Source organism: Procambarus clarkii, chromosome 53 (assembly GCF_040958095.1).
Source record: "Procambarus clarkii isolate CNS0578487 chromosome 53, FALCON_Pclarkii_2.0, whole genome shotgun sequence".
NCBI lineage: Eukaryota > Metazoa > Arthropoda > Malacostraca > Decapoda > Cambaridae > Procambarus > Procambarus clarkii.
Window position 1 is genome coordinate 26695761 of NC_091202.1, and position 25757 is coordinate 26721517.

General features: G+C 45.5%; 2 protein-coding genes across 7 annotated transcripts in view; one reads left to right on the forward strand and one right to left on the reverse strand.

Annotated features, from left to right (window-relative positions):
• The window catches only part of LOC138352471 (mucin-3A-like), an 81520-nt gene that overhangs the window by 40359 nt on the left and 15404 nt on the right, over positions 1–25757 (reverse strand). Inside the window, exon 4 of the mRNA XM_069304968.1 lies at positions 25436–25599. Coding sequence (XP_069161069.1) covers positions 25436–25599 — 164 coding nt within the window. The remainder of the gene's footprint in view (positions 1–25435; positions 25600–25757) is intronic.
• Positions 1–25757, forward strand: part of LOC123767155 (carboxypeptidase N subunit 2) — a 187934-nt gene that overhangs the window by 37908 nt on the left and 124269 nt on the right. The window lies entirely within an intron of this gene.

Genomic DNA, 25757 nt, shown 5'->3' on the forward strand with positions numbered 1-25757 from the left:
CAAATTTGCAGCACTACACAAGCAATTGTGGATGCGTGCACACGTGCAGTAGTTGCTTGCTGGCACAACTCTGGCAGGACCAGCCAACAACGTTGTGGCGGAGTTTGCCAGTGCAGACTACTATTTTTTGTCTCCATGGCGTAGTGGTAAGACGCTCTCCTGGAGTTTCGCGAGCGCTTTGTCCTGGGTTCGTATCCTGGCCGGGGAGGATTTACTGGGCGTCAATCCTTAACTGCAGCCTCGGTTTAACCCAACAGTAAAATGGATACCTGGTTGTTAAACGATTTGACGGGTCGTATTCCGGGGAACATAGGATTAAGGGCCTGCCCGAAACGCTTTGCGTGCTAGTTAGTGGCTGTACAAAAATGTGAGAACTGTTGTATATATATAAATGAATACAAAAATAAAAACTTATCACATGCCTTTGTATGGGTAACCATCCTGTGTGAAGGGTATTTTTAGCATCACGTAGCAATTTTTTTTGACACTTCATATAGTTTAGCGTAGCTGCACAAATGAAGATGTACCTAAATGTGTTAAAAAACACAGCAAAATTGGCATCCTTGAAGTCGCCGACAAGATCAAGCTTCCCACAACACATCCCGGATAAGTAACACTCAACAAATTAGACTAATGTGTTGCGAGTGATATTTAATATTGTGCAAGGAGGATTTGACCTTTACATTTGCTTGGGGGTCCATCTCCTGTAACACAAATTAGTATGATTTTGTTTCAGTGCACATGAACCTAGTGACAGTGAATACTAGCATTATCCTCAATTTAATAAGACTATCAAAATCCTCAGATTAGGCAAAATTGTAATTAATTTTGTCAATAAAGATGTTAATAATAATAAAGTGATAGGGTTCTTAAGTTTAAATTGTAAGATATGTTTACTTTGCCCAAGCTTCTCCATAGAGCTCATTAGGCTTGTGCACTAAAATGGCCATTACTGAACACATTAAAGATCCTTTCAGTTTCATCGTCTCGGGGCTGTAGGCTAGTTAGGCCTATATGGTGTTTACATGTGAATCCTGCTTTGTACTTTACATACAAAGTGACAGGGTGGACTTAGAATTGACAGGGTGGACAAAGACAAACTCTTCAGCACGGGTGGAACACGAACAAGGGGACATAGGTGGAAACTTAGTACCCAGATGAGCCACAGAGACGTTAGAAAGAATTTTTTCAGTGTCAGAGTAGTTAATAAATGGAATGCATTAGGCAGTGATGTGGTGGAGGCTGACTCCATACACAGTTTCAAATATAGGTATGATAGAGCCCAATAGGCTCAGGAATTTGTACACCAGTTGATTGACGGTTGAGAGGCGGGACCAAAGAGACAAAGCTCAACCCCCGCAAGCACAACTAGGTGAGAACAGGTCAACACTCTCCCTTGAAGTGAAGGCTTCCCTTGTCTTCACAATAACTACAATTTATCGAAACAGTTGTGTTTACAGCTGATAATGTCTGCTTTTTTAAATTCTTTAATAAGATTGAGAATGAAATTAGGGAAGGAAAAGTCTCGCACCTGTTTTTAGCAATAAATTAAGTTGTTTAATTTAATATGTCAAGGAAAAATGGTTTTGTGGCCCATTTCTATTAATGCCTTGGCAAGAGTGTAAAGCTTTAACTTACAAAGTGAAGCTGCTGCTATGATAAGGTTGGCTAGTTATAAGACCTGGACGCGAAATGACCCTTGCGGTCACTCAGTGCTGATACGAACTAGGACCACGGCTTTGTAAGTTCCATTTCAAATAAGTGAATGTCATTCCATTTAGCTATTCCATTAGCCTCTTGGTAGAGTGTCTCATGTATAATGAGACAATCTTTGTTTTTGTTAGTCATAACCTATTATATTTCCTCTTCCCATTTGCATAGCCTGGATAGGTAAGCAAAATATGCCAAGGCATGAGATGATATGTGATAATTGAAAGTAATATTGTAGCAATTGGATACAGTTAATAATAGGTATTATGGGAGCAGATGAGATGGAGGTAGCCACCAGACCCCGGCGGCTGGCCCAGACCCTCGCTGTTGCCTTGGTAATATGGGAGCTTAGGGTTCAGAGCAAGTATTTACGGGGTCTCTTAAGTGATGCAGAGATGGAGTTTTAGTGTTGTTGTCTATTAAAATGATAGGAGGGGCGATGCTGCCGTGCTATTAACCAGTGTGGGTTAATTGAGTCCGCCTGACATTCCAGCGTGGAGACCCCACACAAGTCTGGGGGCATGAGTTACTCCGTCAGAAGCCGCCATGAATTAACCACAAGGCTTTTAGTCGTCTACACCGTGTGGTGAATTATGCGAGGTTTTCGCCTCCTCTCTTCCCCCCACCACTTGCTTTCCGTCGTCTCACTTTCTCAAACAGTATTTCTCTCTCCGCTTCCCTCTTCTTCCTCTCTTTTTTAAGGATTTTCATTGACGTTAGATACAGTATAAGAAACAAAACGGGCGCAGCGGCTCATGAGTGAACTAAGACCCAGGGTGCTAACAAGATTTGGACACGCAAGACACCATCGTAGGGGGGGGGGGTAATAAAACGCCTTCTATTGGCAGACGTTATTCTCATAGACTGACTCATGTTTGCATGTTTAATTTCCTGTTATGTTATCTTTGTAAGGCACAAAACCACCTGGAGAGCCGAGGTGGCGCATAGTGAGTACACCAGAAATGTGAATTTATTGGTCAGTTCCGAGCGCATTTCTCTATAGTCTGCCGGCACCAAATGATATTTACTGCATCAGGCGCCTTCCTGAAGCAGTGGTTACAATTGATATCCGTCTGGCTGTTGTCAGCAGACGCAGTTGAGCACGGTCTTGCCCCTGGGGAGGGAGCTGGGTGGGAGGGAGATCAACGTGTGTGCTTTGTCACCAACTCGCCAGTTCATCAGCGTTGGGTCCAGTGCTGACTTTGTTCACATCGTAGAACCTGGCTCAGTTGCCGAGTAGGGGGCTAAAGTTAGTCTATTGGAGACAAGTGTTCAGCCCTTCTAGCAAGCACAACTCTGGGTTTGGCAGGTGCACTAGGCTTGGGTGACAGTTCTGATAAGTGACTGGCCCAGAGTTCCTTAGCCGTGGGCCTACTCGTTCCTTAAACCCTGTATCTTGCCCTCCGTATTTGCCCAACCACTTAGACTGGACGGTAGAGTGATAGTCTCGCTTCATGCAGGTCAGCGTTCGATATCAAACCGTCTAAATGGTTGGGCACCCCGCGGCCCGGTCCTCGACCAGGCCTCCTTTTTGTTACACATCCCCAGGAAATAGCCCGTAACAGTTGTCTATAACTCCCAGGTACCTATTTACTGCTAAGTGAAGAGGAGCATCAGGGGGGTGAATGAAGCTCTACTCATTTGTTTCCGCTTCCGCCGGGGACCGAACCCGGAACCCTAGGACTACGAATATCGAGCGTTGTTCATTCAGCCGTCAGGCCCAAGTAGCCAACACTAGTTATATGGTTAAGGCGGCAGTGTGATGACCACACCCAACTGGGGCTTGGGTGTTACTGGCAACAGTGGCTACCGTTGTTTAGCTGCACGTACCAAACTTGAATGACTCGTACGGGGACACCCCCTACGAGTCAGCAAGGGGACACCCCCTACTAGTCAGCAGGGGGACATCCCCTACGAGTCAGCATGGGGACATCCCCTACTAGTCAGCAGGGGGACATCCCCTACTAGTCAGCAGGGGGGACATCCCCTACTAGTCAGCAGGGGGACATCCCCTACTAGTCAGCAGGTGGGACATCCCCTACTAGTCAGCAGGGGGACATGTTTGCGAGGGCGTTGTCTAGCCTGTCACATTCAAATCAGTTAAACTTCCTGTATAACGGCAGCACATGTTGTGTCCAGAAGTTATTTGCAACAGGTCACAAATTTGATGATTATCACGGCTCAGAATAATTAGCATAAGAGACAAGTACGCCTACTTTGTACATTATTCATTGTAATTACATATACGTTACTTGGTGGTAGCCTAAAAACTGTCCTGATTATTCCGAAGTTGTATTTGAATCAAATTTTGCATCAAGTTGGACATTTTATATAGTGTTTCTACTAGGCACTTGGTAGCCTACTTCAGGTAGCCGACCGCCATGTACTAATGTACTATCCCTAAAATAGATATTCTGAATGAAGATAATTGAAAGGTTAACGAACCCAATCTGTACTAGATTACTAGCTGCGCCATTGTTGGTGGTAGCTGGCGACGTTGGTAGTGGATAATAGTGGTGGTGGTGGTGGTTATGGAATAGCTAGCTTAATGCAATACTAATCTCATTCCGGCCCCGGCCCCCCCAATCCAGTAGGCACTGCACAATAATAAATAAATAAATATGACTTCCTGCTATGGAAAAAGATGAGGAAAGGGAAATTTATATACTCGGCCACAATTTAATAGTTCATAAAACAGTTTAAAGAATTATAAAATAATCATGGGGGAATTATAAATTATACACCACGGAGTCAGCCAAAATCGCAGTTCCAATTTTCAGGGATGATGGAGTACAAATACAACAAAAAATACAAATACAAATATTTATTCAGGTAAAGTATATACATACAAGGTGAAATACAAAAGTTGATGGATATATAGATAGAGCTAGTACATACAATGCCTAAAGCCACTATTACGCAAAGCGTTTCGGGCAGAGTAATAATACACTAGAATCTTAATAATTAATTCAATAAACCCCACTAACTTCTTAATTAGTACTAATTAGTAATAACTAATCTACAGGTGGCACACTGAAATTGTCTAAACACACTTCAAATAAAATCCCAGCTGCATAAGACATTATATATATATCACTTGAAACCACTTCTGACAACTTCGTTGAATTAACCCAGAGGGCAAATGACTACTGAAGTGTGTTAAATAGCTGAGGCCAGAGGCAACGTCCAGCCTTCTAAGGCTCCACAGTTCCACTGGCATCTGATCTATGGCAGAAGAGGCAGGTCTAGCTAACTCCCTTGGTTTGTTGCCAAAGTTACTGTGTGAATAATTTATTTATTAAACTTGGCCATTTACATGAACATTTCAAGTTCAAGTATGTTTATTGAGGCAAGAAAGAAATACATCTCAAAGGGATAGAGTAGCTTAGGCTATTTCTACCCCCCTTACATGAACATTATTGAGTGACAGTCCATCATTATTTGTTTTGTTTATTATTGAGTGACAGTCCATCATCTGCAACCCTAACTAGTATTACTAACACACAACCTTGCATATATTACTCCAAGGTTAATGATAACTTAAGTTTACATTTGTCTCTTTAATAAATTACTGCCGGAGACTCCTTAATGATGGCGTCTCTCACGCAATTAGTTACTATCAAACTCTCTTGTAATTATATTTTCACACCACTAACTCGATTTAAAAAGGTCTTTGGAACTTGCATACCAATTAAAATATTACCAGTTCGAGATTACATTACAGTCCCCTTCTATGCTCATTTTACCCCTAACTAAATTAACATCGGCCAATAACATAATTTGCATATGCTATTGCAAATGAATTACTGACGTGCAAAATGTTATTGTTTTTATCTTAATTAAATAATAAACTGGCATGAGTAAGAATTAAACTAAAACATATACCTTATACGTTCAAATTCAGCAAGATTAAAAGTGAATTTGTATACTTACTCTTGCTTAGTTATTTATGATCTTCATAAATTCAGTTAGAGCAGCCCGTAGCAGCTGTCTAACTCCCAGGCACCTATTTACTGCTAGGTAACAGGGGCACCAGGGTGAAAGAAACTCTGCTCATTCGTTTCCACCTCCACCGGGGATCGAACCCGGAACCACAGGACTACGAATCCAAAGCGCTGTCCACTCAGCTGTCAGACCAAGTCGTCAACGACAACACGGGAGGCTACTCAATTGCCTTTGTTCCATTGACCTAATGCATATGCCCTTGCATTAACATTTGTCACACACACATGTATGTACGTATATGTGTGTGTGTGTGACACACATTTGTTCATAATAGCATCATTATAAATCATAATAAGATTTTGGGGGTTATATAAATGGGCATGTACACTGTGCTCGTCCTCACTAACCTACTCAGCCACGGCTTCGAGGAGACGACAAGCGGTCCAGGAATCCCGATATACCCAGCAGAGCATGACTAGACAGGACAGGTAGTAAGCCGTCCTGGCGCAGGCTTGGCTGGGTAACCTGCAAGAAAGTTAGTTTTTTCGCTTTACTTGTCTAGACATGCCTGCCCAATACTCCCAGTCCTCCTCAGACTTATTTTATCTTACGTGTAGACCTTCTGGTGCTTTTTGGGTTTGTTTTTATTACGCTTAGGACTGTCTATTGGTAATTATGGTACTTAATTGCTTTCTTGAGCTACATTAAACAGTTGTAGTAACAAATGATCACAGGAATTTGGCTAGTTCAAGTTCAAGTAAGTTTATTGAGACAAGAAAACTAAATACATCTCAAAGGGATAGAGTAGCTTAGGCTACTTCTACCCCCCACATTAGGCTAGTAAAATTGAATAAATAAAGTGAAATTAATGTATAGAAACGACTAGCCAAATGCCACAAACGTAGCGCACAGTGCTGCTTATAGCAATTATATTATTCCCGGTAATGTTTCTGGAAATATGTAGGTAGGGAGGAAGGCCAATGGCATGCATTTGGGTTTTTATGAGACGAGTTAAGTTACCGAGACAACATGCCACAGAAACTGACGAGGAAGAGAGAGAGCTTTGCACGTAAGAATCACTGCTGACCTTCACTAGAGTTTAAGTTATTATTTGCTTTATTTAAGTAACATAATAAAGAAAAATATTCAAGACTACAAAGTCTTGTCTTGGACAAACAAGATCGAATTTGACGTTAACTTACCTGACTATAACTCCCAGGGAGACCTCGTATTTTGCAACTAATGTTAAATAATAAAAAACCCCGTAGTAGTTGAGAAAGCTGTACAGAGACTTAGATGCGTGAGCTATGTCTTGTTTATGAATGATTGTTGTTGTTGTTTAAGATTCGCTACTTGGAACAAAAAGTTCCAAGTAGCACGGGCTATGGTGAGCCCGTGGTGCCTCTAATATGAATGAACTTGTAAGCTTAGCTTGTGGTATTACTTTCTCTTCCTCGTATACTTGACACAGGCAGTTATTAATTTTATTCAGCAGTATCCTGGATTGGTTGGGGGGGGGGGTTGCATGCTTCAGTTGGTAATGAGTTGTTAACATGCAGGAGGAGCACACTGTACATCTGGTCTTACTAAGCGATGGTGTGCCCTCTTGATTGCTGGAGTGTGTACTCGCCTATTGTGCTTGCGGGGGTTGAGCTTTGGCTCTTTGGTCCCGCCTCTCGACTGTTAGTCAACTGGTGTACAGATTCCTGAGCCTACTGGACTCTATCATATCAACATTTGAAACTGTATGGAGTCAGCCTCCACCACATCCCTGCTTAGTGGATTACATTTGTTAACTACTCTGACACCGAAGAAATTCTTTCTAATGTCTCTATGGCTCATGTTTTCTAAGTACTAAGTTTCCACTTGTGTCCCCCTTGATTTTGTAGGTGGTTATCATGTCTCCCCTTATTCTTCTGTTTCCCAGGGACGTGAGGTTTAGCTCCCTTAGCCTTTCCTCGTAGCTCATACCTCACAGTTCTGGGATTAGTCTGGTGGCATACCTCTGAATCTTCTCTAACTTTGTCTTGTGTTTAACTAGGTATGAACTCCAGGCTGGAGCTGCATACTCCAGGATTGGTCTGACATAAGTGGTATACAAGGTCCTGAACGATTCCTTACATAAATTTCTAAAGACAGTTCTTATGTTGGCCAACCTAGCATATGCCGCTGATATCCTTTTGACGTGGGCCTCTGGGGACAGGTTCGGTGTGATATCAACCCCCAGATCTTTCTCTCTATTTGACTCTTGCAGGATTTCACCTCCCAGATAGTACCTTATGTTCAGCCTCCTGCTCCCTTCTCCTAATTTCACCACTTTACAATTTCCTGATTTGAAATTTAGTAGCCATTTTCTAGACCATTCCTCCAGTTTGTCCAGGTCGTCCTGTAGTCTGCGGTGAGCTGCTGTTGGTGATAACCTGGAGTATGGTGGTGCTTGGTTATCTCTAATGCGAATAATTATTGGATGGGGGTGAATGATATCATGAATGGAGGAGTGATGTGGGATAGGGGACAACGCCCCCCATGCACCTCGGGGAGCGATGTCCATCCACCAGGGTTTCAAAGTCTGGGTATTGAGGCACGATTCGACACCAATCTTTAACTATCCGCCCCTGTTTTTCAGCAGTAATTGGGAGCCTGGTTGTAAGCAGATAGACAGATCATGTTTGGGGAATAAAATAGCAGGGCACGGCTTAAGAGGAAGGAGAGGCCCAAATCAGTAGTCATCATCTTGTATACCCACCTGTTTATTATTTAATATATATATATATATATATATATATATATATATATATATATATATATATACATACATACATATATATATATATATATATATATATATATATATATATATATATATATATATATATATATATATATATATATGTATGTATATATATATATATATATATATATATATATATATATATATATATATATTATCCCTTATTTATCCTTTATTAATCACTTTCTCCCTATCCCATTAAAGTGGGAAACGCGTCATAAACAGTGTAGGCTAGCCTTTGAATGTCATTTTTTTTAATCTATGTACATAATTATATGATTACATGATCCTTAATACATTATATTAACTAGGTAAACATTGTATCATATGATAGCATACATTTTAAACCCCATGTTAGATCATGTTCTCCGTTTTACATGAAAATAATGCTTCAATTGAATATCCCTCTTCAAGTTCAAGTATGTTTATTGAGACAAGAAAAAAATACATCTCAAAGGGATAGAGTAGCTTAGGCTATTTCTACCCCCCTACAATATCCCTCTTAACTTTCTATATATTGTATAAACATGTACAAAATGTATAGCCAGAAATTCAATGTCGTGAATACACCGCACATCGTAGTTTTTTTTTTTATTATTATTATTATTTTCTACCACAAACGTGGCCACACATATACAGTGCTAACCAGCATATATACATTTTCTTCTGTCCTCCATGGACAGGGTTAGAGATGTGTTAAACATATAGTTCAAGGGGTTTATTGAACAAGGACATCGTAGTTGACTGGCAGTGATAATATGACTGATGTACCATTATACTCGGTCTTCTTATTTAGGCCATGTGGACTTTTCCTTGGTCTGATATAGATTAAATCTTAAGGATTACAAAGCAAGGTCAACACCAGAATCTAATTAACAGCATTAGTCCTGCGTACATCGAAAATTTACATGCAGAAAACGGAAAATTATTCATTTTTCACTCTTGACTGGCTAGGCTTTGTCGGATCTGTTAGCCGTTTTTAGGTTTGATCAGAGAGTTGCCATTAATCCCGATCCTGTTGCTTGGCTTGCAGATATTTTGAAAAGCTACACGGGGAGACATCAGTTACATAAGAGGCTGCGAACCGGCAATTCTTGCCTCATTTCGAACCTGTAGTAACTAGTTTAACGAAAAAAATCACTCAGGCTAGTAATGAACGGCAATTCTGCAAGCATCTGACTGAATTTAGGGAAGACTGGTGTGGTTGCAACAAAACACTCGATTCTAAATAGTTTTGCAGTGATGGGGTGTGCTTGGGTGGCCGGGGAAGCCAGTTTAGTGGGTAGTTAAGTCAGCAAGGGTGTGCGCGAGACGGCCGCACTCACACCAACACGGCTTATGCAAATTGTCAGCGACGTGCTCAGAAATAATGTTTTTCTCAGTCCTACTGAATGGTTTATACTGCCTTCTTGGGAGGGTGTAGCGGTGTGGCTTGTTAGTTGGGTGTATCTTTGTACTTTATTGTTAGTGGCTAAAACACAGAAGCAGTGTTTAGTTCTATTTGACCAGGTCTAACTAGCCTTGTTACAAGCACATGGACGCGTTGCGTTACATTTGCCCTAATCTGACTTATGAATCTGGCCTTAAAGTTGGGGATGGGGTTTTTGTCCACAAACTTCTTTTGGTGCATTCCACTTGTTGACCACCCGTACAGGGTACAAATACTTCCTTACATTTCTGCGTTTCCATCTTCCACCTGTGTCTTCTTTTTCTTCTTTCATTTTAAAGAAACTGACCTTCTCACTTGGGTGTTCCTTTGTAGATGGGTGTATTGTACTATAGTAGATGGTGGATGTAAATTAAAATTTTTGTAGTTTCAGGTTGCAATTCGTCGTTAAAAATGCAATAATTTAATTTTTGTGTTTTTAGATGTAGATATTTAAAGGAAGGGAATACAGCCTAGTGGACCAAACTCTCACAAGTCAAGTCTGGCCTCGGGCCGGGCTTGGGGAGTAGAAGAACTCCCAGAACCCCATCAACCAGGTATCAACCAGGTAACCAGGTATGAAGCCGAACCGGACTTGGCTTCCCCTTCCGTTGTTACATCACGGGGGGTATAGAGATTATCTGTTCTTGGTCTTAGAAGTGAAAGATCAACCAAATGGTGAGAAGCTTGAGGTGATGTGTCACAACCTCGCAGGGAATATATATACACTCTCCTTCTGCGAGTATATATTCATACATAGTTTACACATACAATATGTGCTTGCAGAGTCGAGCAGCTGCTAATTCGACCGTCAGTAGTTCGATAGTGGCTCTTTTCACTAGTTATACATTTATATATACATTTAAAACTGTGTGTGTGTGTATGTACTTACCTAGTTGTACTCACCTAGTTGTGCTTGCGGGGGTTGAGCTTTAGCTCTTTGGTCCTGCCTCTCAACCGTCAATCAACAGGTTGTGTGTGTGTGTGTGTGTGAAACAACAAGCGATAGTCTTTACCTTGGGTCCTGAGCGAGTCTAAGAAACCGGTTGCTTGCCAGACACTGGTTTCGGCCCCAAAGGCGTTTGCTATTCCTGGCTCACGACGAGTAAATGATGATGTGAAAAAAATGTGTGTTGCCTAAACTTGACCCAGAGACGAATGCGTGTAGAAAGACAGAAAGACACACACACACACACACACACACACACACACACACACACACACACACACACACACACACACACACACACACACACACACACACACACACACATACACACACACACACACAGTTTTTTATTCAGGTATATTCCAGCAGGATGTTCATCTGGTGTTGCCCGCAGGCATTCGAGAGGTAATTACGTGTCAATTAATTATAGTTGAGGAGTACAGGTGATAGTGGTGGTGCAGGTAGGGGTTTTGGCGCTGGTGCAGGTAGTAGTAATGGTGGTGGTGATGGTAGTGGTGCAGGTACTTACCTATCAGTACTTAGCAGTGTCTATGAGGGACTTGTATGGGCTCACCATAGCCCGTGCTACTTGGGACGTTTTGTTCCAAGTAGCTGAATCTAAAACAACAAGAAATCTACGAGGGGAGCGAGGTGTAGCTCTTCAAGCCTCTCCTATTGCCTTATAATTGATGTATCCTTATAATTAATTTTAGAATGTTTTTGGGAACAGCAATTTGTGGATGGAGTTACCTTGGAGTAGCAAGATCTAAGTTTGATTAGCATAGCCTCATATCTCTGGCGCCAATCTTGTTACAAACCTTTGAACTTTTTCAATTTTAGGTTTATGCTTCACGTGGTGCGGATTCCATGCCGGTGCTGCATATTCTAGTTTTAGTAAAACAAATGTTCAGTAAAACTGCCTTGACGGACTACTGTCTGTGTGCCTCTGGTGTTAGTATTGGAGTATTATGAAATAAAGTTACTCCTGGAATGTGATCTTATTGGTTAGTGTCCTTTGGTAAATTTCTTCTTCAAAGTTCCAGTGTGGCTTTGCCAGCAAGGCTACGCCGCCTCCCCCTCTGTTCACCCTGTCTCTCCTTATTACTTGATATCCTCGTTGGAAGATTGCATCTCCTGTAACACTTGTCCCTTTCGCTTCCATTATTGTGACGTGCATAGTTATGCCATGTTATCTTGCATCTCAACCCCTTTATTTGTAATTCCCTCAGCATTTGTGTACATAATTTTTATGCTGCTCATGGCAACTGGACTGGCTTTTTTTTTCCAAAGGGGTAATTGTGCCTGTTGCTGCATTTTGATTTCTGGTAGGGTAAAGGGGTGAATAATGATCTAGCCGGCTCCCATCTATGGGGGCCTCATTGGGCTAGGTGATAGTGGTGGTGGTGGTGTGAGGCTGTGGATGGTGGTGGTGCAGGTGGGACTGTGGGTGGTAGTGGTAGTGGTGCAGGTGGGGGTGCAGGTGGCGGCTGGAGCAGGGCTGTAGTTCCCGTCTACCGCCTCAGGGGACCAAGGCCAGCATTTAAGCCTCGGATATTCTGCATTATTCGTAGTAGATCTTAGAGAGAGAGTGAAGCCATGGTACGGCCCTGGTTCATCTTGCTGTGAGATGCGCCATGGTCCAGTCCCGGTACATTTTGGGGCATGAGACAGCCCGCGGTACAATATGGTACCCAAGAACTTATTTTTCACAGCTCACAAAATGATGTAAAGAGTCGTGAAAGACATAGAGAAATGACGTCTCTCGACACCGACCACAAGAACGCCATCTTGCTCCTGAAAAACTCCCCCCAAGATCAAACCAAACGTCTTGAATGAGTACCTACGGGCTCACCATAGCCCGTGCTACTTGGAACTGTTTGTTCCAAGTAGCGAATCTTTAACAACAACAACGTCTTGAATAAGATGAATGTCGACTGTTCCTTCACGCGGCTACTTGAGAACTGTCACACTCAGCCATCTTAATACATCAATAATAATACTGAATACATTGCCACACTTGGCACCCCCCCCCCCCCTTGAAGGATGTCTGCATAAATGACTTTCCTTATCAGTCTTATCATAGACAAATAATTCGTCAAGTCGGGCTTGGGAGCTAGAGCTCAATCCTGCAATCGCATCTTCTCAGCCCGTTCTCGCACTTTGAGCAGACATGGGGTGGGTGTCCTAGAGCACACACGCGCACGCGCACAGGCTGGCGCGCAGGGTTCAGCGCGCGTTCCCTACACCTGGTGAAGGTACAGGTGTGTAGAGTGCTTGGCTTCTCACCTGCGCTACAAGCATGACTGCGCTCACCCAGACGCAGGGAACAGGTTTATATAGCCTGCTACCTCCTCTCCCATCCCCTACCAGCGTCACCTACCAGCCTCACCTATCAGCCTTACCTACCACCATCACCTACCAGCCTCACCTATCAGCCTTACCTACCACCATCACCTACCAGCCTCACCTACCACCATCTCCTACCACCATGGGCGCCACACGTCACCAGGATAATCAGTCATAACACACCAACCACCACCACCACCACCACCACCACCACCACCACCACCACGAATCACTATAGGCCTACACTATCATCACCCACCACACCAGCCCACCACAATTGGGCTGTAATATGCGGGCCGCTGCCAGCAACAACCTTAGAGATCAGTTTAACACATGCATGACCACAAGCCGGGCTTGGAGATGGCACGGGCATGAATAACCCCCCGTAATGTAACTATCATCCCTAGGTGCTGGGAGTACTAGGAGATCTGTCCTAGTTATGAGGCAGGAGGAGCTGGCCCTTAGGCCTAGAGTAGTTAACGCAATCTCCTGCAGTTGTTCCGGCGTCTGCTCGAATGAGCTGTAGTAATTGTAGTTGTTTTATTGACTAGTTTTATAATAAAGTGATGAGGGTGGCGTGGTTAGCCTCGGGTCTCTAATTAATTAACATGCTTTTAGGCCAGTCTTGCATGGTGCACGCTAGGTGTGTGTGTGTGCACGCCAGTGTGTGTGTGTGTGCACGCCAAATGTGTGTGTGCAAGCCAAATGTGTGTGTGTGTGTGCACGCGTTTGTGGTGTTTGGTGCGTTGGCTGCACTCCGCACTTATGACACGCATGGACAGAACAGTGTGTGCGTGCGTGCGTGTGTTTGTGTGAGTGCGTGCGTGTGCGTGTGGAGAGAGAGAGAGGGGGGGTGTTATCCCACGACTCTCGCGTTGCTAATATCCTCCGTACGAGCCCTGTTATCACTGCTGTAGATGCCAGGATAATATAACGCTCTAAATAATGCTGAGGGAACAGCCAATTAAGCTTTGTGTAACAGAGACATGTGGATGTAGAATAACTATGTGCTCCTTCATGTAGTATGTGGCACATTGCCCACGCTTGACACCCCTGGCACCTCCTCCTCCTCGTCTTGTGTGTAGCTGAGATGCTTGAAGCAAGTATTTCGTGTCAAACTGCAATGATCATCATTGCAGAACATTCTCTTAGAGGTTTGCAACATAATTTGTAATCTTGACCAGACCACACACTAGAAGGTGAAGGGACGACGACGTTTCGGTCCGTCCTGGACCATTCTCAATCGACTTGAGAATGGTCCAAGACGGACCGAAACGTCGTCGTCCCTTCACCTTCTAGTGTGTGGTCTGGTCAACATACTATAGCCACGTTATTGTGACTCATCGCCTGCACAATTAGTAATCATTCCTTTTAATAGGTTATCCAGTGAACCCTTCGCTGATTCTGTCGTATATAATTAGGTGACTCTGGGAACATTTCTTGTAGAGGTCTATGGCATCCCTGAGAGCTACAATATACCTCTCGAAGACATACTTTTTTATACAGGTCGACTGATAGACTTGAGTGCATACATAGATATATCAACTTACCGTACACCGCGCTGCATGATATACAAGGGGCCATATAATCCGTTACCTTGAGATTACCTTGAGGTTACCTTGAGGTGATTTCGAGGCTGAGTTACCCCGCGGCCCGGTCGTCGACCAGGCCTCCTGGTTGAGGCCCGGTTCCACCCGTGTTGTAGTTTGAATAGAACGCTTAGCGTACTTGAGATGACGAGAGAAATAAGCTATACTGTATACAGTTATTAATGTTGTGAGGAAGGCGGGGACACTTGTATGTGTTTATGAGAGCAAACTATCGTCTCAGGCCGCCCTGGGTACTTGGCTTGCGTCTCCGCGTACAGCCACAGTTAGTATGCATCTACCGCGAGCAGGACGCTCGTGCATCACAATGCTCTCCTCCACAGCCCAGATATTCATGGCAGTTTAAGTGTGTGTTGGGGGGATGAGGGCGAGTGTTCTGAATGTTAGTCCCGCTAGTTTCCACCTTTAAGACCAGGGAATCTGAAACTGAGATGAGAGGCATCTCATGCTCTACAATAACGACTTCCTTAAGAGGAAGAGATTCAGTGAGGAACAGACGTGTCACTGCTCAAGCCTTTATGCCTGTGAACAGGTCATTATCACTATCATAAAACACTGCATCAATACACAAATCCCCACCACTTTTCAACCTTTCAGAAAATATTCACTGTTACATATGCACTTGGACTGGTTGGTACAAGGACCGCTTTGCTTCTTCCAGGTCGGCGTTCGATCCCCAATGATCCAAATTGTATGGGCATCCTTCTTTCACTCCGTTCTGCTATGCTTTCCTCCCAAGTGCTACAGAGCCAAACTGGTTCAGCAGTTTTTATTGCAAATTGCTTCGTCTGACCTTTCTACAGAAATATTCCCCTCAGACAATTTGCGATGGGTATGTGGACCTGCGACCTGCTGCCAGCAACAACAGCTTTACCGATCAAGAAGCCCAAGAAGCCAACAATGATTGGCCTCTGATAGGCGAGCGGATGTAAAACAATTATATAGCTTGCCTACAGGTAAACCCCAGGTAACCTACTGGCTCAGTGCCACCACCACCACCACCACCTGCCTCCCTCACACTGACCCAGTGCCACCACCACCACCTGCCCTCCTCACACTGACCCAGTGCCACCACCACCACCTGCCCTCCTCACACTGACCCAGTGCCACCACCACCACCACCTGCCCTCCTCACACTAACCCAGTGCCACCACCACCACCTGCCCTCCTCACACTGACCCAGTGCCACCACCACCACCTGCCTCCCTCACACTGACCCAGTGCCACCACCACCACCTGCCTCCCTCACACTGACCCAGTGCCACCACCACCACCTTCCCTCTACCACTGAACATCAACCTGGCACCTCTCCACCATGGCACCCCCCGCCCCGGCCTGGCATCCAGGGAGGCAACATTAGCGCAGGCAAGAAGCGCCAGGGGGTGTCCCTGGTGGGGGTGTCCCTGGTGGGGGTGTCCCTGGTGGGGGTATCCCTGGTGGGGGTGTCCCTGGTGGGGGTGTCCCTGGTGGGGGTGTCCCTAGGGGTGTCCCTTAGGGTTCCAGGCGCCCTAAAATGTTCCCAATAATCTGGACGTCACGCCGCCGCCGCTGCTGTTACTCGCCCAAAACTTTTATCACCAAAGCGCCATCAGTGTAATATAAGAAGCTGTGGGGTGGTAGGGGGGGGGGAGAGCCTTCAGTAAGTTGCCGGACGCCCCCACGCCCCCACGCCCCCACGCCCACAGGGCGGTCCAGCTGCTGTAGGGCAAGCTACAGCACCGCTCCTGTGCCAGGTAAGTCCACTACGGGCTCACCATAGCCCGTGCTACTTTGAAACTTTTGTTCTAAGTAGCTGGATTTAAAACAAGATGCTGTAGCGGTTCTTGACGTGTGGAGTGACCTGGCGAGGCCCCGTCTCGCTACACGCATAATGTTGCATGCAATCCGTCCTCGACTCAAGTCCATTCCATCCAGCGGTCGACCCCACAGACGCATTCATAAATTTTTACATGCTGTTCATTCAAAACACGAATTTTCTCAAAAATATATTAATATATTAGCATATTGTGCTTATATAGGCATAGGTTAGGTTAGGTGTTTAGGTTCTGTTGGCGATTATTTGTATTTGTAGTACGTGGGTGAAGCATTTACAGCGTTGTGGTTCAAACAAAATTCGTCAGTGAAGCACTTTTCCGGATATGTTCGAACGTCTCCAGTTGTGAGTCGTGTGTAAACCGCTTTTCATTCATAACCAGGGGGTTTAGCGGCTGGATTAACGAGCTTAGAACTCTGTATGTGAGGATGGGCTACTGCACGCAGCCCATTCTCACATATGACGAATGCGTGTGTGGAGATGACCGCTGCTTGAAGGAGCCTAGCCTGATGACAGGATGGGGTCTGGAGCCACAACAGGTGACCGAGGGGGCAGGCAGACAGGTGGTGGTCATCCCGTGGCGCCATGTTTGTGTAAGAGATTTTAGGAGCCAGTGGAGTCATGTTTATTTTCCGGGAACAAGATGAATTCTAAACCGGACTAGAGCCCCTTCTATCGTCACCGGAACCCGTGTAGCAACCCGAGGGAGCCGGTCGGCCGAGCGGACAGCACGCTGGACTTGTGATCCTGTGGTCCCGGGTTCGATCCCAGGCGCCGGCGAGAAACAATGGGCAGAGTTTCTTTCACCCTATGCCCCTGTTACCCTAGCAGTAAAATAGGTACCAGGGTGTTAGTCAGCTGTCACGGGCTGCTTCCTGGGGGTGGAGGCCTGATCGAGGACCGGGCCGCGGGGACACTAAAGCCCCGAAATCATCTCAAGATAACCTCAAGATATAACCACGGGCCTCCAGCCCACATCTGGTCCTAGCCCCTAAGGTTATCTTGAGATAGTAACAAGATGGTCCTACGGTAACAACAACAACAACAAATTTCAAACAGCACAGTTGCCGACACGGGATACGAACTGGGAAGTCTGCGATTGTTGCCGGAGCTTAAAAGTTCTCGTACATGCTGCTTGAGGCGCTTAAATTTGCAAGAAAAATAGTATTTTTACAGGCTGGAAGTTCCCGTGAAGGCTTTTGTGGCGCGCAAAGTCAGCAGGCAGCATTGTGTATGGGGGAGCTGGGAGTTCCTGCTGAAAATGTTGCTGGTGAGGCTGATCCATTCTCTTCCTACTTCTGGGTCAACGGAAAGAAACGACTGAGGGTTGAAAACATTCTTTTTAATTCCATATATGAGAGTGTGTTGTGGGGGGGGGGGGGACGGAAATGTATCCGCTGGTGTTGGGTGTTGAAGATGGATGCTGAGCGCCGGGCCCAGATGGGATCTCTGGATTTATTGTCTGGATAGCTTGATGCTCCATACGTTAGTGTCGGGGGGGGGGGGGTGTAGGGAAGGGAGGGAACTATCAGGGGAAAGCACCTGTTGTTATAGATTCAGCTACTCGGAACAAGTTCCAAGTAGCACGGGCTTTGGTGAGCCCGTAGCTTACCTGGCACAGGAGCAGTGCTGTGTATATATTATGGGAAAGCACCAAGTCATCACGACTATATAGCACTGGGAAGGGGTGAGGATAAGGATTTGGGATGGGACAGGGGAAAGGAATGGTGCCCAACCACTTGGACGCACGGGAGACATCTCCCGTCACGCAGGGTGCAGTCGCACCTCCACAGATCTCCAGTATCAGCTCTTGATACTGGTAATGGCTCAAAAGGGCCACCACTTACGGGCTATTCATGCCCGTGCCACCTTTTGGATGGCTTAATCTTCATCAACCAATCAATCACTTGGACGGTCGGGGATTGAACGCCGACCTGCATGAAGCGAGATTTGCTCTAACTGATAAGAGATTATTGGATACAGTTTTGTTGCTGGAAAAGAATGTCATATTTATCATTACTAAAACAATTTAGATTTTCTTTATGTCTAACTCTGGTCGTTGGAGTTAGTTTAGAGCTCTAGGATATATTCGATATATCGTAAGGATATATCGAATATATCCTTACGATATATTGGTGGGCGTTTCCTGCAGGTGATGCTGGTCACGTGATCCCCAGTGTTTACTGCGCTGCCATTGGCTGGCAGTGGGGAGCTGTTGGCCAATCACAAGCTGCGCCCAAGAAATATTTTAACTCGCTTCCGTTTTGTGTTGAATGGAAAAGTTAATTAACAATATTAGTTCTGTATTTCCGGTAAATGTTTGATTAGTATTTCATCATAATCCACACTTGAGCATGTCACTTGAGCGTGAACTTGAGCATGTCACTTGAGCGTGAACTTGAGCATGTCTACTGTGCATATATACTGAGTATTTTGGTCATTGATTGACAGGACACTATGTCCGCCACTACACCTGTAAGATAATGAACAAATCCACAAGGGCCGTGACGAGGATTCGAACCTACGTCCGAGAGGATCCCAGACGCGGCCTTAATCGACTGAGCTACGGCATGGTCAAAAGAATTGCAACCGGGAAATCATCCTGATTTACCAGGATGGTAAATCACCCATCATATATCTTCTATATCTATAGATAACTTTTGGTTCAAGCAAGCGGTCTGTAGTGGAAGGCAATACCCCCAACGCGGACACCAGTGTGGGAGAGATGAGTATAGCATAGTCCAGCTGAGTGGTGACAAACTCATCATGGCTCGAGTGGTTAGTCGTGTGTAAATGATGAATTGTGTGTTGTTATAGATTCAGCTACACTGAACAACTTCCAAGTAGCACGGGCTATGGCGACCCCGTAGTGAACTTATCTGGCACAGGAGCGGGGCGTGTGAGTTGTGTGAGGGGGAGGGGGGTGTTATGAGGGGAAATACCCCCTTCCCTCATCCCCTCAAAACTTCACACCCCCCTTCCCCATACAGGATTATGTCAGGGGGGGGGAGGGGGAGGGGAGGAAGCCCCTCAAATCTTTTCACTAAGACACCGCCGTATCGGATTTTCTGCCCTGATATGTGTCCTGTATAGGATACGCGCGGGGGGGGGGGGAGAGGGGGAGAATTATCTGAGGTTGTTGTTGTTGTCATAGATTTAGCTACTCGGAACAAGTTCCAAGTAGCACGGACTATGGTGAGCCCGTAACTTACCTGGCACAGGAGCGGGGTAAGTAGCACGGGCTATGGTGAGCCCGTAACTTACCTGGCACAGGAGCGGGGCAAATAGCACGGGCTATGGTGAGCCCGTAGTCTTATCAGAGGAAAGCGCCAAGCCTCTATAGCACTAGGAAGGGGTCAGGATAAGGATTTGGGATGGGACGGGGGGGGGGAGATGATGGAGAGTGAATCTGCAGCTAGAACATCAATGGATGGACAGCTTCAACTTCATCAACTTCCATCACGCTATTGTGATTTCTGTGTGTAAGGAAAGATTAGATTCAACCTGATGTATTTGTCCGGAAGTCGTATTGGGACTAGTCAAGCGATTCTCAAAGTGTCACACTCCGTGTTCTCGAATGATTGTAATTGGGAGATAATTAAGAGGAAGTGCTTTGCTGTGTGGGTGAGCTGTCTGGCTCTGCCACTGTCCTGGTGATGATGGGTGCTGCTGTTGCTGCTGCTGCTGCTCCTGCTCCTGCAACTGTGTTTGCTACTGTGTCACCACAACCACCTTCATTTGTTTTTATTTGTCTCTCGTAGTTGGAGGCCTGGTCGAGGACCGGGCCGCGGGGACACTAAAAAGCCCCGAAATCATCTCAAGATAACCTAAAGATAACTAGTAGACGATTTGTGCCTACTAGTTTGCGACACAGATGATCTTACACATATAACTTTATTTTGTTTAATACACCTAAACCTTGTTGTCGTTCCGGAAAAAAAAACTTTTTCTTGTATATATATTTTAACTAGTGTGTGTATATCACGAAAATAAACACGTGATTAAAAATGTGACAGTGTCAGACCACGGAGGAAAATTGAAACAGGAATTTCCTTAAGTACTTTCGTATATTAATACATCTGCAGAAGGAGTCTAGGAAGGAGAATTTGAACTAGTGTAATTATTATTGCACCTGCCCTGAGAGGGAGATGGAGAGGGATAGAGGAGGTGGAAGAGATGAGAGAGGACAGGAAGAGTGGGATGGAAGAGGACAGGACAGGTGGAGTGGGATGGGGTGCTGGGGTGATAGCCTTTGTGGAGCGAGAAGGTGACGACAGGAAGACTGAGGTTGATAAACCAGGTGTGTACAGCTACCAGGCCGGAAGCACGGTGTCTACCTGTAAGGGGAACCACCCAGCGGTGTAGGTGTTGAGGGCGGGCGGGGTGTGTTCCCTCCTGACACCCACAAGCTCAGCTGGCGGGGTGGGGGTGAGTATTATACCGTCACTGTTGGCAATGTGTTCAATGATGTCCACATTACACAGTAGATGTGAATGAAGAACATTTCCTCCCACATCTTCGCACTCGATCAGATTAATACATTAACAATATACGGACGTATTAAACCATGTTTAATACAGCTCTTCAGTTCAGTGATGGGCTGGTTCACCAGCTTGTACACGGAACAAGCTTAGAACAATTTAATGTAAATACATTGTTCCATTGTCCCCACCCGTACCAGTGTCCCATCCGTTAACTTTAAACCACATTCTCACATCCGCCAAGACAGCTTTTTATACTCCAACAATTATGGGAAGGATGTTACAAGGACTGTCGCCCCTTATGGTGGATGTAAGGTCCGCCGACCGCCCTCCTTAACAACAATGTACCATAAAGCTATACTTTATAGCGTAAAGCTTTATTCGTAACTTTATTTTGTAATAATAAGTTGCATTGATCTTGAGTATAACGTAGGTTGAATTCGAGAGGTTAGGTAGTTATCGGGAGAAAGTACCGAGCCATTATGACTATATAGTACTTGGAATGGGTATGTGGATGAGGAGTCAGGATTAGGTCGATGGGAAAGAATGGTGCCCAATCACTTGGACGGTCGGGGATTGAGCGCCGGACCCGCAAGAAGCGAGACCGTCGCTCTACCGTCCAGTCCAAGTTGTTGGGCATAGGTGGACTATCCTGTCTGACAAGCCTAGTAAAGTTCTATGATAATGACGTTATAACGAAAGGAACGGTTAGATTCAGCCAAGATTCACGAATCGTCTTAAATAATTACTTACAGAACCTGTTCATGAACAAATCCACAAGGGCCGTGACGAGTATTCGAACCTACGTCCGGGAGCATCCCAGACGCTGCCTTAATCGACTGAGCTACGACATGGTCAAAAGAGTTGAAACCGAAGTTCTACTGAACTTACTGGATCCTGCAGTCTCTCCGAGACACAATCCAGGGTTTTACACAACTCCCCCCTGCACTCGAGCTATGTCAACAGGCCGTTCTCCCTCTTCGCCCTTACATCATTACACACAGAGATCACAATAGCGTCATGCATCAAATGAACAAATCTCTTGTGGATTTGTTGATTTGATGCATCGTGCTATTGGGATTTAGGGGAAAGTAGAGAGAGAGCCTTTATCCTAGAGGTGGATAAAGCTCAGTCAAATTAATTGAATTTTATTCGCCCTATTTCAGGTTTCTCGCCTTTCATACAAGTTTCTGACTGTAGGTTGTTGTTGTTAAAGATTCGCTACCTGGAAAAAAAATTCCAAGTAGCACGGGCTATGGTGAGCCCGTAATCTGACTGTACATATTGATATTCCCTATCACGGCATATACGACTTAATGCAGCTGTTACAGCAGGTCCTTGTTACAACACCATCGTTACAGTGTACGAAACGTTAATTGTTTAATTCGTGCTGCAGTTTGGTGTATTCTGACAGTCTCTGGCTTGAGGAGAGTGAGTGGCATATATAATACAGCAAGGGGCTGTGTTGTTCATAGTTTTAACACTAGATATGACAAGGAAGGAGCTAGGGTTGTTGAGTTACACGGCTCACAGATGGGAAAGTGGGGCGCAGGAGCTGAGGCTTGTGTCACTCACTCACTCACTCACTCACTCACTCACTCACTCACTCACTCGCTCACTCGCTCACTCACACACTCCCTCTGACTACACAATCGGGTTCAAATATAAGTGTTGCAGCACTTGGCACAGGAGACTGTAAATCCGTTGAATGAAGGCTGAAGCCAAAAGTGAAGCCCGCTGGCACAGTTAGACGAGTGAACATACACAGAGGACTGAGTTACACACCAAGGGAGCCGGTCGGCCGAGCGGACAGCACGCTGGGCTTCTGATCCTGTGGTCTTGGGTTCGATCCCAGGCGCCGGCGAGAAACAATGGGCAGAGTTTGTATACCCTATGCCCCTGTTACCTAGCAGTAAAATAGGTACCTGGGGTGTTAGTCAGCTGTCACGGGCTGCTTCCTGGGGGTGGAGGCCTGGTCGAGGACTGGGCCGCGGGGACACTAAAGCCCCGAAATCATCTCAAGATAACCTCAAGATATGGTAGTAATCAATAATAATGAGGCCGAGAATAATGATTAATAATGCTACTGCTGACTCCTGGGTCCGTGGTGGGCGTGAGAGCTTTGGGATAACTAGGTGTTTACATCTAGAGCAGTGATCACTGTGGCACTGCTACGCGACAGTGGAAGTCTGGTGGGGAAGCCTCGTGTCCCCTCTGGCACTGGCAACCTCCAAGGTCAACCTCCACATAACTATTTATTGAACTTCCGGGTTGTGAAGTGGGGGGGGGGAGAGAGAGACAGAGACAGAGACAGAGAGAGACAGACAGAGAGAGAGACAGAGAGAGAGAGACAGAGAGAGAGAGAGAGAGAGAGACAGAGAGAGAGAGAGAGAGAGAGAGACAGAGACAGAGAGAGAGACAGAGAGACAGAGAGAGACAGAGAGACAGAGAGAGACAGACAGACAGAGACAGAGACAGACAGAGAGAGAGACAGAGAGAGAGAGAGAGAGAGAGAGAGAGAGAGAGGGTGCCATGCTCTACTCTTCCTGGTATACAGTTTACCCCAGCCCAGTGTGGTTGACTGCTTAGGTATACTTGTGGTGACTGACTAACTGTGGGACCTCGCCTGTCGGCATTCACTTGACTGGTGTCGGGGCTTGAGGACCTTCTACACTCTCTCATACCCCACATTTGAAGCTGTGTATCAATACATTATAACATGTATTTATAATGTCTGTGTCTTCAGGGTACTCTGTATACTCTATTTCCAAGATGACTTTGCATGTGGTGATCATGTCTCTGTTTTTATCTCTTCACCAGCGACATTAAATTAAAGGTCTTTTATTTTATTTCTCTATATCTCGTACCTTTCGGCTCTGGGACTAGTCTAGGCTCTTCCCAGGTTTGTATTGTGTGTGGGGCAGCCAAGTGTTGTGATGGCGGAACGTGTACGTCTTTCCCCAGTCTTTGACGGCTTTGGTTACATTTATTAAACAGTTTACAAGCATGCAAACTTGCCAATCAACTGTTGTTATTGTTATAAACAGCCTCCTGGTGCTTCGGAGCTCATTAACTGTTTAATAATTATAAACAAAGGCCGCCAGAGATGGAGAAAAGATGTACAGGTTCGTAAGTGCTTGCGTAACAGCTTCGTGAATCTGTCCCCTGGTGCCTGAGCTGAGCCGGGAACACTGAGGAGTGCTGCCTGGCACAGTGCCTCTTAAACCTGTCAATGGTTCACCCTACACTGAATGATACACTTTGCATGTGAATGAAAAGTGATTTTTTTTTCTACCACAGACGTGGCCACACATTTACAATGCTAACCAGCATATTTACATATTGTCTTCCATATTTGAAAAAACAAAACATATATTGCTATCAACTCTTGATTATATTACTGGAAACTCCACACCCCCGAAGTGACTCGAAGCCGGACCGCCAGGAGCACATTGCAACTGGTGTACACGGTGCCTTAAACCACTCGACCATCAGTGACCGTACAAAAGGCAGTGATAACCGAGGCTATTTGAACCACCACCCCTGCTTGATACCTGGTTGATGGGGTTCTGGGAGTTCTTCTACTCTCCAAGCTCGGCCCGAGGCCTGGCTTGACTTGTGAGAGTTTGGTCCACCAGGCTGTTGGTTGGAGCGGCCTGCAGGCCCACATACCCACCACAGCCCGACGGCACTTTGATGGTAATCTTAAATATATGTATAGCTGCGAATTTTTCGCGATTGAAACTCAGGAATTTGGTATAGTATTTAATGTTTGAACATCTGAATAGGCTCAAGTTGTCACTTGAAGGAGATGACATGGTCCTCGGGGAACTAATAGCCTCGAGGGTGGTCGTATGGCGTAGTGGCGCTCGTTAAGGCAAAATGTCTCCAATATCCCGCATCTGGAGACCTTCCTCAAGGTCCGGAAGTGAGGGGCAGAAAAAGCACTGATCCGGAGATGACTGACAAGCATCATTTCCGTCACATCTGCAGATGCTGTCTTAGAATTCTTGAAGCAGCTTCCTCAAGTGGGAATATTTAAAACTCTTATTCACCAGCTACATCAAGCGAGATGGGAAGCAGCCCGTAGCAGCTGTCTAACTCCCAGGTACCTATTTACTGCTAGGTAACAGGGGCATCAGGGTGGACGAAACTTTGGCCATTTGGCCCACATACCCACCACAGCCTGGTTGTGGGTAGTGTGAGGGGGAAGAGTGGGAGATGAGGAGAGCCTTGTGTTCCTCCATCCAAGCCTCGTCTTCCTTAATCTACAGTAGTAGTTAACAAGTTTCCAGCAGATCAAAAGAAAAACTTTCCTTATTAAGGCCACTCAATAGCTCGGTCAATAGCGCTTGGGCCTTACACACGTGTGGGGGTCCCCGGTTCGAGTCTCCTAGAACCCAAGTGAATGGCATTCCAACAGATGCTCTCAGTCTGCTGTTATCAGTTCTTTCCACGTTCTCCATATCCGTCATTAATACCTCTTTGTCGTTCTCTGCTCCTCCACCTGAGGCAAGGTAGATACCACCACCTGATGACAGGAGCGATAATAACACAAAAAAGACACATTCAACCTGCTAAATTCTCTGCTACGAGACCTCGGGGCCTGGCCGCCAGCCTCCACGGCTTACGATACGGCCATGTACAGGGGTGTTATCTTGAAGTGAAGTGATTCTGGGTCATTTATCA